This window comes from Aquarana catesbeiana, linkage group LG11 (assembly GCF_042186555.1).
Source record: "Aquarana catesbeiana isolate 2022-GZ linkage group LG11, ASM4218655v1, whole genome shotgun sequence".
Classification (NCBI taxonomy): domain Eukaryota; kingdom Metazoa; phylum Chordata; class Amphibia; order Anura; family Ranidae; genus Aquarana; species Aquarana catesbeiana.
In genome coordinates this window covers 86,545,117-86,557,578 of record NC_133334.1, presented here as the reverse complement: position 1 = coordinate 86,557,578, position 12,462 = coordinate 86,545,117, and the positions used below count along the sequence as shown (strand labels likewise).

Genomic DNA, 12,462 nt, shown 5'->3' with positions numbered 1-12,462 from the left:
CTTGTCTTTGATGACACTCAGACTTTACCTATCTTATAGGTTATCAGTGAAAACTAAACCTGATTCAAGACGTGGACTAAAATCAATCTGTTGCACATATTATACACACATTTTACATAAAAATTGTAGAAAACTAAATAATAAATCAATAAATAAAAGTAAAAATATTGGATATGTTTTATCATCTAAAGACTATCATGCCTCACTAGCTTAGACAGAAGACTAATCTCACAGTTTGAGGAGCACTGTTGTAGCTAATTCCTCTTTGTCCAAACGGTCAATATGTGGGTGTATGGTGGAGGTTTGCGTTTTTTACATATGTGTATACAAAAATGCTTGTGTTGACAGCTGTTTACTTAGCAACGCATGCTGTTTTATATACTTACACTTCCTCTGTGTCAGACATGTTGGGTTTTGGTCGGCTGGAAAGAAACAAAAAGGAAGAGAAACTTGAGAACACATTGTAAACCAAACATCTTGGTTGGCAACCCTCCAAACACAACTGCTATTTAAAAATGCAGGATTATAATTTTCTAAAACATATAGTTTGTATAGTGACAACCTCAGTCTACCTACGTGCGTGGCCAAGTTTTCCCTAAAAGTGAGGCTTATATAGCGTGCTAGTGTTGCAGTGTATTGCTATTTCTGCAGCACCAGCTGCAATAGACTAAAAATAAAACAAAGCATATGGCCTTGCCAAGATCTTTTTGCACAGGTGTGTTACACAAGTCTTTACAGAAGATCTAAGAACACACTTAGGCAGCCATTTTCAACCTGTGTTCTGTGGAATCTTAGGGCTTCTCCAGTGGTTCCTAGGGGTTCCTTGAACTGTGGCTGATTGACTTCATATTGCCTGCATAGTTCCTTGGCAAAGCCAGCAGTATTATTATTATTATTATTATTATTATTATTATTATTATTATTCAGGATTTATATAGCGCCAACAGTTTACGCAGCGCTTTACAATATAAGTATGAGACCAATTATCTTTTTAGCTGTCTGTAAGGTTGGCATTCTGACCATCATTGTAAGACTAGCCATAGACAGAGAGAATTTCTCTCCTACAGGTTGCAGGAAAGAAATTTGCCCGATTTTCCATCAACACAGACAGAGTTGACAGGGGATCCCTCCTGCGAAGCCATCGTGTTCTCCCGGCGGGGTGGCAGGGGAAGCTGCTAGAAATAATCGCATGCAAAATCCAACGACAAGCTGGTTGTACCCAAGTTGATAGATCGATCAACTTGGGTACATTCAGCTGCCCATACATGGTTCGAATCTTGGCCGGTTTCTGCTGAACTTGTTGAGATTCGAAGCGTCTATGCGCGGTTTTAGGTTGCAGTCTTCCTACTGACCACCAACATAACGGGCATTTTTCCTAATGAACTCTGATAAATTTGTTTTGGTAAGGGCTCGCTTTGTAGCAGTGAGAATGGGATACCCTCATATTATCCACAGCAAGTGTGCAGACCTGGGAACTCAAGCACAGAGATCTCACCAATAAAGGTCCCCGAGATTGTCAGAAGTTTGACCTATCAGCTTTGGTTGGACTGACACATTTAAGTGTATGTGAAGGCAAAGCAGTTTTGGATAGAATGTGGAAAGATTAGCACCACTGTCAATTTGTACTTTTATTCGGGACTCCATTAGCCTAGGTTCACACATATGCGGTGCTGCAAACGCAGCGATCCCTGTGCATTTCCCGCACCATATTGCAATTGCACTGTGTTTGCGATCTGCTGCAAGTATCATCGCAAAGTTAACGACACCCCAAAAGGATTGCAAATGCAGTTCGGTTTTCCTGCACTGGATCGCATGGTACAACACGACCAATGCAATACGGTTGCAGTGCGGCTCCAGCACTTTTTTGGTGCGATGCGGTGTGATTTGAGCCCATTCAAAATGACTGAATTGCATGTGAATACGGTGCAGTTCCTGTGCGATTCACATGCAAGTGATAGCGTGAACCGGGGTGTAGAGAGATTTCCCTTCACTTCCTGTTTTGGTGACTTCCTCTCTTTGGAGAAAGTCTACAACGGTAAAACAGACATCAATAAAAAGCTGACAGGGGTCCTAGAGTTCCCCTGCTTATTTTAAAAAAAAGACTTTTTACTTCTGTCTGTGTTGTTCTTGAAGAGTTCCTTCACTTCCTCACTAGTGAAAAGGGAAGTAAGGGCAAATCACTCTAACTGAGCCCCAGATATCAGTAAAATCCTAACAGGAGTTCTAAAGGCCAAAACACACGTTGTCCTGTGCTATCACAATGCATGTTACTGTATGCGTGATAGCAAATGGTGGGACCAACAGCTCCACTGCACACACACCTGCATTACTGAAATACAGCAAAATCTGAATGAGCCCTATTCCTTCCCCATAAAAATGGGAAGACTAGATACACCGGTTTTATTATCATTTAAACCAGGGATATGCAATTAGCGGACCACCAGCTGTTTCAGAACTACAAGTCCCATGAGGCATAGCAAGACTCTGACAGCCACAAGCATGACACCCAGAGGCAGAGGCATGATGGGACTTGTAGTTTTGCGACAGCTGGAGGTCCGCTAATCGCATATCCCTGATTTAAACTGTTAGGTCAATTGCAATGATAGCAAGGAAACTTACAAGGAAAGATGAAGGATAATATCATGAAAAAATAACTATCTTCCTTATAGGAGATTGTAAAAGTAATAATGGTTTCACTTTTTCCTGAAGCATTTAGGCTGAGAGCATCTTTGCCTCTCAGCTAGGCACTTTGTGGTGGATACATAACTTTGGTTCAGTATTAGGTGTGTAAATCATACCCTGATGATTCATCAATCATTGTTATCCCATAAATAATTTATTTACCCAAATCTGATATTTCAGCAATGTCTCTAAAGCGATAGGCTATAACAACCATTGCCTTGTCATAGCTGGGGATCCAAATATCAAGATCATCTCACCAAAATCCCTAGCTTTACCTCCCTGTCACTGAGTCTTACTCCTCCTGCTGCATTATCTGGTATGCAATGGTAATGAAGTTCTAAGTGGAAAGAGCCCCAATGATGAGGGTTGTGGGAGTGGGGAGATCTGAGAACTCAAGTGTACCTGGTGACACGCTTGTTTTTTTAATCTAAATAGCTCTCATAATTGGGAAACCCAAGAGAGAGAAGAAGGTGGTGGATGTCTAGCACACTAAAATCTACTCAAAAGGAACATAGAGTTTGCATGGGCTGATCCTGTTGCATTGTCCGAATTCTTTGTGATGTTTCTAAGCCAAGACCAAATGTATATCCCAGATGGGACAGTACTGGACCCTCTAAGGTCTTCTATGATCTACACTGTCATTACCTAAGCACTAACAGTAAAAATGCATAGAATAATCTAACAAGAAACCCAGACAAGAAGCAAATAACCATATAGCAAAGTAGGTGGCCTTTTCAGTTTCTTTTATACAGCCTCGCTGTGAACTGAATCTTTGTACTGTAAAGTATTAAGGTATTAATTTAAAATATTAATTTAATGCATATATCTTATTTTCAGGAGATCTAATCTACATTCATTTATAATCCCATTTAGCAATATCCCTGAAGCAGGACAACTCTACTAACGCAGTACCAGACACAAGGCCAATGTCACCCAATGGCTTAATTTAGGTCTCCCACCCTGTAAGGAAAACTTGGGAGCCTATGGCTGCAGTTTGCATGACTCAGATGTTACATGAGATAGCAAAGAGGGGCGGGCTGGTATAAGAGATGGACAACTGGGCATTCTTGTCTATTTTGGGACCCCCAGGGAATGTCCTTTAAAGGTGATCTGGACCTGGGAAGGAGACAATATGATGGCAGGATAATCTTTTAACATTTGGGTTATGGGGTGTCTAATCCATTTGTGTGATGTGTATCTAAGACATTAGAAAAGTCCCATGACATAAGGTAAGTGCCATGACTTCAAGTTGTTTATGAAACTTAGCATCTTATCTGCCCTATGTTTGTGGACTGTTTACAAGAGTCAACGCCTTTTTTCCTATTGCACACTTCCAATACTTCAAAGGTGAGCATCATAGGAATGTACATCTCATTTTGCTGCATGTAATCACAGTTTACACCTCCCAGTTAAGGGTCTGAAGGAAAAAAGGAAAACGTCAGTGAAAATCTGTGAAGGGGACTGAAGGCCATACCTCCTGTCTGTCATATAGTCCTTTAATATGACATGTGCTACCACCCCCATCTCGGCAAAACTAACAGCTGGTCCTAACAACCTACACACAACTTGTTCTATAAATGTCACCCACTCAGGAATCTGGGACAATTTAAACAGCTAAAAGACAATTCACAAATGCCTCAACGAAGATAACAGATGATTACTATAGATTACAAAGCAAAAAAGACACTAATTTAAATATCTAGCATCTTTATGGTCCTAGATTTTGGGATACACAAGTCCTTGTTCCTTAATCATGGTCATGCATTATACACCGCAACAAAGGGCTTATGTCATTGTTATACCACCAAAACATGGCAATTCAGGTATTCAACTTTCCAGTATCGCGCATTCCTTTGGATAAATAAATTATTGGTAACATGCATCCTAGATACAAGGAGTAATTGATAATATGCCCCTCAGATACAATAAATATTTGATAACATGCTCCTAGATGCAAATATTTTTTGGTAAGATGCCCCCTAGATTTAATAACCTTTTGCTAACGTGCCATCTCGATACAATTCATTTTTGGTAGCATGCCCCCTAGATATAATGACTTTTTTGTAACATGCTCTCTGGATAGAAATACTTTTTGGCAACATGTCATCTAGATACAATTAATTTTAGGTAACATGCTCCCTAGAAATAATGACTTTTTGGTAACATACCACTGAAATACAAGAATTTTTTGGTAACATGCTCCCTAGAAATAATGCCTTTTTGGCAACATGCCACCTAAATGGAATTTTTGGTAACATGCAACCTAGATACAATGATGTCTCTACATATATCAAACACATGGCAACAGCTACACCTTCACAATACACATAGTCTGTAAAAAAAAAAAAAAAAAAAAGGCATTTCATTTTTCCTAGTACTAGACTCGAGTAAAGGAGAGGAGGCTACTTGTAAAAAAAAAATAAACTAGAGGATTTGTTGACCGCAGTGATCAATCAGATATCTTTGAATTTCACAAAGAATAAAATATAACTTATTGGTCACCATGGACATCAAGTCTTATTTTGTTCTGATTTATTTTAGGTAAGTTAAATCCCTATAAAGGGGTGGGTGGTTCTAGCAGGAGAAACAGTGATATCATGAAATAGGTTTATTCTCCAGTTTTAAAGAGGAAGAGCCCGATGGGATGTCAAGATTAAAAAAAAAAGGAGCCAACAAAGTCAATTGTAGATAGATGGATCGTTCAGACAGTTCCGTTCAGACAATGCATTCAGGTGGCACACAGCACATGACATTGCTGGACTGTAGCCAGGGTCACATTAATGACACCGGTCTTGCCATTCCGAAGCTTAGCCTGGATTGCATTGTTGAGCAGTTGTGTACGGATCTCATATGAGGATTAAATTAGGGATCTTACTAATAAAGTAAAGTATTAGCAGGTTGCTTTTTCGAGAATCCTTTTGATCTTTGGAAACAAGGGAGATGCAGTGGTATTGTCACCTTCTATTTAAATGACAGCCCAATTAGCGAGTCATTCTATCATGTCTTCTGTTAGAATTGTTCTAATGTTATAAATCTATAGAATGAAAAATATTCTGCATACAAATTTAAAGATCCACTCTTATTACTGTTAGAGGGATGTTCAGTATTAAAGGACCCCCTGACAAGTTAATGTTTTTTGTAGGTGCTGTCTCCCTTCCCTTCACACAAGTGATGCTGCCACTTGTTGAAGGGGTATCTTTTCAGGCCCCCCTCACCCTTCTCTTACCTGAGGCCCGAGAGCAGAGAGCAGCACTGGGGGTCGGAGCAGTTGTGAGACTTTTCAATCGCCCACCGGCCTGGTTATGTCTTGCAATTATACCGAAATGTGATCTGCACCCCACCAGGATTGGACAGGCTGTCAGGGGGGTGAGGAGTGGCACACAGGAGGGGCAGGACAAGTGTATGAACAGCTGCTTAACACAGGTTACTGGGGAGGGGGCTCACTAGGGTTTAAGCTCAACTTACTCACTAATTATAGACCAAGCAGGACAGCAGAATTTGGAGATGTTCCCTTGTGAGTGTATATATGTGTGTGTGTGTGGAGCTGTTAAATTAAGAAGACCACCTTCATGGTAGGGGGTGTGCACAAAACCCTTCTTTTTTTCAGTCACATTCCAGCAATAGAAAAAGAATGCCATAAGGCACAAACCGTTATATTGGTGACATGCAATCCAATCACTGTATTGATCAGATTAGAATCTGTACTGCTAAACTGACATGTACAGCTCAGGAATATGGTGCTTATAGTCATAATATGACAGTTGTGGTTGATTGGATCAGGCACCCACCATACTGATGGTTAAGGCTCACCAAGGGCAATAGCAATTGGCCAAGGGAGTACATTAAGTCCAGTCGATAGTGATTTACTTCTGATGCACCGCAACTGGAGGTGTCCTCATTGTACCTCCCCGTCCTGTTTTATAGGCCTAGATATGAAACATCTGATGCCACCGTTGGCTCTATGGATGCGTTGGCTGATGTTTGTGCCCAAAAGGTAGTCAGGTTGTGCTTGTCTCTCCTTCCGCTCATTAGTGTCTCTAGCCAGCCTAATATCCATAGACATGAGATAAGTCTGATAAATCTGATGTGCTGGTTTTGGCCAGATTTATCTATGATCTTCTCCCTTTCTTCTCCATATACAAGAGCTGAGCTGTCACATTTGTTTGCCTGATGGATGATCCGGTTGCCATCACACATGAATGTCCAACCATTGTTAAACATCTATCAGAAACGTTATGGCAAATATCTTTTATTCTCTGTTGATATATCCTTCCCTGTGTAACAATGTTCTTCACACACTTTTTTTACCCCCATAGACATTGGTCAATTGTATCCTCATCACACAAATTTGGGAAAAAAAGATGAAAACTGGGAATTCTTTGTACCCTGAGACTGGTCATTTACAGGTAAATGTCTTGCCAAGAATGATGGGCGGTGAGAAATCTGCCAGACCCTTATCACATCTCTGCGATGTTCAGATCTGACACAGTCTTCAACCTGGCCAATGAGTGAATAAGGCCAGCACATCACGAAATATGGGTTTTCTTTTCTCCAAAAAAAATGGGAACAATCAGCACTGACTCACACAGCTTTTCTTGTGAGCCAGAAGTGCCTGTTATTTTCATCCTACTGTTTTTTATCCAAGCATTGGCCATAGTTCTAGTAAATCTAAAGGAGATTGTACAGTCAGGTTGTAAGGTGTATGGTGACCTTAAAGTGATTGTAAAGGTTCGTTTAAAAAACAAAAAAAATAACAAACATGTTATACTTACCTCCTCTGTGCAAGGGTTTTGCACAGAGTGGCCCCCGATCCTCCTTTTCTGGGGTCCCCCGGTCGGCGCTCCTGGCTCCTCCTCTTCTCGAGTGCCCCCTCGGAGAGCCGTTTTCCAAGGGGGCACTCGTGCGGGCATGCTCCCGAGTCCTACTGCTGCGTCCATTGACACAGACAGCAGGACTCGGCTCTGCCCCCCGCTCCCGTGTCGCTGGATTTGATTGACAGGAGCGGGAGCCAATGGCTCCTGCTGCTATCAAGCAATCCAATGAGGACACGAGACAGCAGGTAAGAAAAACGGGGTTTTGAGGGCGAGCTGCAGGACAAAAGGTGAGGGTTTACAACTCCTTTAAGGCTGGGTTCACACTGATGTGATGCAGGAACCACTGCGATTCCTATGCGGGTTCCTGCATCGCACCTGACTCACAGGCAGTTCACACTGCTCTCTGCAAACCGCTGGGGGTGTCAATGTAAAGTTAATGACACCCCCAGATCGGTTTGCAAGACGCAGTGCGAACTGTGAAATCGGATAAGAAACGGATCGCATGGGTCTGAACACCCATCCGATTCCAATGCGGACCAAAAAAAGGGTCCTGCGCCATTTTGGTCCGAATGTGATACAGTTTTGCATTGCACAGACATCGCTTGTGATATGCACAGCAAATCGGTGCGAATCATATGCAATGTCTGGCATCCTATTCGTTTAAATCCAGCCTAAGACAGATAATTAGACAGTTTGATTACGTACATTTATCCCATCTCCAATCTACTGAAATAACTTACTGGGGATGTTTTAATTATATTCTATATTCTCTAATTACCTGTTGTTGATTGCTCAGACAACTGTTGTTATACATGTTAAAATGGTTGTAAACCCCCCCCCCCCCCCCCCCAAATAAAAAAAAAAAACAAATTTTCAAGACAAAGGCATAATGAGCATAGCATACTAGCTCATTATGAATTACTTACCTTAGATTGAAGCCCCCGCAGCAGTCCTCGTACACTGCCCTGGCCGGCGACATCGCTCCCGTAGTTACTTCCAGGTATGGCTGGCTCCGGTGCTGTGATTGGCCGGAGCCGCAAGGACCTCACTCCCGGTAACGGCATACTAGCTGAAGTAACGGCACGGACATGCCATAGCTTCAGTGTGCATGTGCTAATGACATTGGCACATGCTGATACAGGGGATACTTCCTAAACCGTGCAGGTTTAGGAGATATCCAGGGTAGCTACAGGTAAGCCTTATTATAGGCTTACCTGTAGTCAAAAGCTGTTGTAAAGGGTTTACAACCACTTTAAAGGAGCCATTAACAAACCACTCTGATCTGATTAGATCTTAAGTACCAGAAGGGTGAACTTTGCTATGATGTAAAGTCTTGGGCTGGCTTATCTCTAGTCAGCTGATAAAGAACAAGAGGGGACATGCTGAAAGTGTGCAAACTATCTTTTTACTTAGCATTGCTAGACTGTGAAGTACTTTCTTACAGGTTTTATCATGATATGTCATGTCAGGGTACACCAGTGTCACTTCTAAAGCCAGCCATAGAATCGCTTGATTCCCCCATCAACACATCCCCCACCACTGAGTTTTTGCTTTCTCCTGGAGGGGGGTGCAGGAAGCACAATAGCTCTACTGGAGGCAAATCCAGCGATTTCCTTTTCAGCAACCCGTGGTTGCAGGAAAGAAAACCGCACCATCTATGGCCTGCCTAACGTAAAGAATCGCTATTCATGTGTGACCGACTTTAAAGCTGGACATACACCAATAGAATTTAGTTTGAAAATGATGTTTTTGGAACATTTGTTCTGAATGATTAGTGGGGGGTCAAATCAAGGATCATTTTCGAACATAGTGATGAGAAAATTCTAGCGCAATTCTTCATTTATAGTTTTATAGTGATGAGAAAATTTGAAGGAACAGGATGGAATGTTTCTCGTTTCTTTTTTGAACGAACAACCATGAATGTGATCTACGTTTGGAAAAAATCATACACATTGTAATGCATGCTAAAGAAACCCGGTTAATATATCTGGGATTCCGTTTAAGTAGCAGGTCTGAACAGGCATGTACTGGCCATCGGGACTACAGGAAGTTTCCCGGTAGGCCGATGGCTCAGTGGGCCGGTTTCAGTGACAGCCTGTCAAAGTAATGGCTGCGCGGCTTGCCCTCAATTTCACGCAGTGATGTGAGAAGGATAGGGATGAGCGGAACACCCCCCCGGTTCGGTTTGCACCAGAACCTGCGAACGGACCGAAAATTCGCACGAACGTTAGAACCCCATTGACGTCTATGGGACTCGAACGTTCGAAATCAAAAGTGCTCATTTTAAAGGCTAATTTGCATGGTATTGTCCTAAAAAGGGTTTGGGGACCCAGGTCCTACCCCAGGGGACTTGTATCGATGCAAAAAAAACTTTTAAAAACGGCCGTTTTTTCGGGAGCAGTGATTTTAATGATGCTTAAAGTAAAAAAAAAAGTGAAATATTCCTTTAAATATCGTACCTGTGGGGTGTCTATAGTATGCCTGTAAAGTGGCGCGTGTTTCCCATGCTTAGAACAGTCCCTGCACAAAATGTCATTTTTAAAGTAAAAAATCTTATTTAAAACTGCTTGCGGGTTTAATGTAATGTCGGGTCCTGGCAATATGGATGAAAATCAGTGAGACAAACGGCATGGGTACCCCCCAGTCCATTACCAGGCCCTTTGGGTCTTGTATGGATATTAAGGGGAACCCCGCACCCAAATTAAAATAAGGAAAGGTGTGGGGCCACCAAGCCCTATATACTCTGAACAGCAGTATACAGGCGGTGCAAACAAGACAGGGACTGTAGGTTTGTTGTTAAGTAGAATCTGTTTGTAATTTTTAACGGGTACATTTTTAACGTGTTTAGCTCCAGCCAAAAAATCTTTTTTAAGCTTTTTGGAAAACATAGGGAAGGGTTATCACCCCTGTGACATTTGTTTTGCTGTCTTTCCTCCTCTTCAGAAGATTTCACCTCACTTTTTGTCCCAATGACAAATGTTTTTTGAAAATTTGGGTTTTTTTGTGGAACAAGGATTGGTGATAAAGCTTCAGTGGAAAGGAGAAATGTTTTTCTCATATTAACTCTTACAGGAGAGAATTTCCCTTCCTAGGGGTAGATTTCATCTCACTTCCTGTTGTCTCCTTCCGTTTGCAAGTAGGAGTCGTTTGTAAGTTAGATGTTTGAAAGTAGGGGCCTGCCCTATATACTCAGCAGAAATTTGGGCCTTAGGTGTTGTTGTGGCCACAACACTGTAAGCCCTCACAGGACCCTGCTGTGAAATATTAGATCAAGAATTGTAATTACATGCCCCTGTTGAACAAGGGCAGAAAAATTGGGCCTTTGGTGGTGGTGGTACTGATATGTACTGATACTGCAGCTAGCAAAATCAACTGCCTGCCTGTAGTATGAGAACACCACCAACCTTCTACAGGTAGCTTTAGCTGAACACTGTGCAGAGCTCGCAAAAAAATAACTTGTAGGTTTAGCTGGACACTGTGAGGAGGACGCACCGCACTAACTTGTAGTTTTAGCTGAACACTGTGAGCAGGACGCACCGCACTAACTTGTAGTTTTAGCTGAACACTGTGAGCAGGACGCACCGCACTAACTTGTAGTTTTAGCTGAACACTGTGAGCAGGACGCACTGCACTAACTGTAAATAGTCTAGCTGCCTGACTGTGGTACTAATAGGATCAAAAGAACACCAGCAATTTTCTTCAGGTAGCTGTAAATACTGTAACAAGACAAGCCTGCCTGTCAGTAAGAAGATAACAGGAACGGATCTAGCTGAACACTGTGAGCAGGACGCACTGCACTAACTTGTAGCTTTAGATGAACACTGTGCAGAGGTCTCACTACACCAACTTGTAGGTTTAGCTGAACACTGTGAGGAGGACGCACAGCACTAACTTGTAGGTTTAGCTGAACACTGTGAGGTGGACGCACCACACTAACTTGTAGGTTTAGCTGAACACTGTGAGCAGGACGCACAACACTAACTTGTAGGTTTAGCTGAACACTGTGAGCAGGACGCACCCCACTAACTTGTAGGTTTAGCTGAACACTGTGAGCAGGACGCACCCCACTAACTTGTAGTTTTAGCTGAACACTGTGAGCAGGACGCACTGCACTAACTGTAAATAGTCTAGCTGCCTGACTGTGGTACTAATAGGATCAAAAGAACACCAGAAATTTTCTTCAGGTAGCTTTAAATACTGTAACAAGACAAGCCTGCCTGTCAGTAAGAAGATAACAGGAACGGATCTAGCTAAACTGAATACAGTGTATATATATATATATATATATATATATATATATATATATATATGCAACACCTGGGATGCATATATATACACAATACACTGTAAGTGCAGCTAACTGACTGACTGTTCTGCCTAATCTATCTAACTCAAATCAAATGACACTGTCTCTCTCTCTCTCTATCTATGAACGCCGGAACACACACTACACAGGGCCGCCGTGCAGGCGGCCTTATATAGTGTGGGGCGTGTACTAAATCCCCTGAGCCATAATTGGCCAAAGCCTCCTTGGCTTTGGCCAATTACGTATCTCTGTTCAGACGGCGCTGTGATTGGCCAAGCATGCGGGTCATAGTGCATGCTTGGCTAATCATCAGCCAGCAATGCACTGCGATGCCACAGTGAATTATGGGCCGTGACGCGCCACACGAATTTGGTGCGAACGGCCCATATCGTTCGCAATTCAGCGAACGGGCGAACAGACGATGTTCGAGTCGAACATGGATTCGACTCGAACACGAAGCTCATCCCTAGAGAAGGATGAGAAAAATACAGAGGAGAATACGTGAAATAATAAAAGACACAATTGCGTATAGTTTATATACTGATTTTGTGCTGTTTTAAGGCTTTTGAATTAAATGAGTTAACACAATGATGGGAAGATCGAATGCATTGACAAACAATTTTTCTGAATTTTTAAAGAAAGTAAGGTGAAAAATTTTTA

The 12,462-nt window shown here is 42.1% G+C and overlaps 1 protein-coding gene across 2 annotated transcripts in view; it reads right to left on the bottom strand.

The window, feature by feature from the left end:
- TNNT3 (troponin T3, fast skeletal type) overlaps positions 1-421 on the bottom strand; it is a 37,546-nt gene extending 37,125 nt beyond the window's left edge. For both annotated transcript variants that reach the window (XM_073604699.1, XM_073604700.1), the window contains exon 1: positions 387-421. In XM_073604699.1, the coding sequence (XP_073460800.1) occupies positions 387-406 (20 nt within the window). In that variant the 5' untranslated portion in view covers positions 407-421. The remainder of the gene's footprint in view (positions 1-386) is intronic.
- Positions 422-12,462: the final 12,041 nt, after the last annotated feature.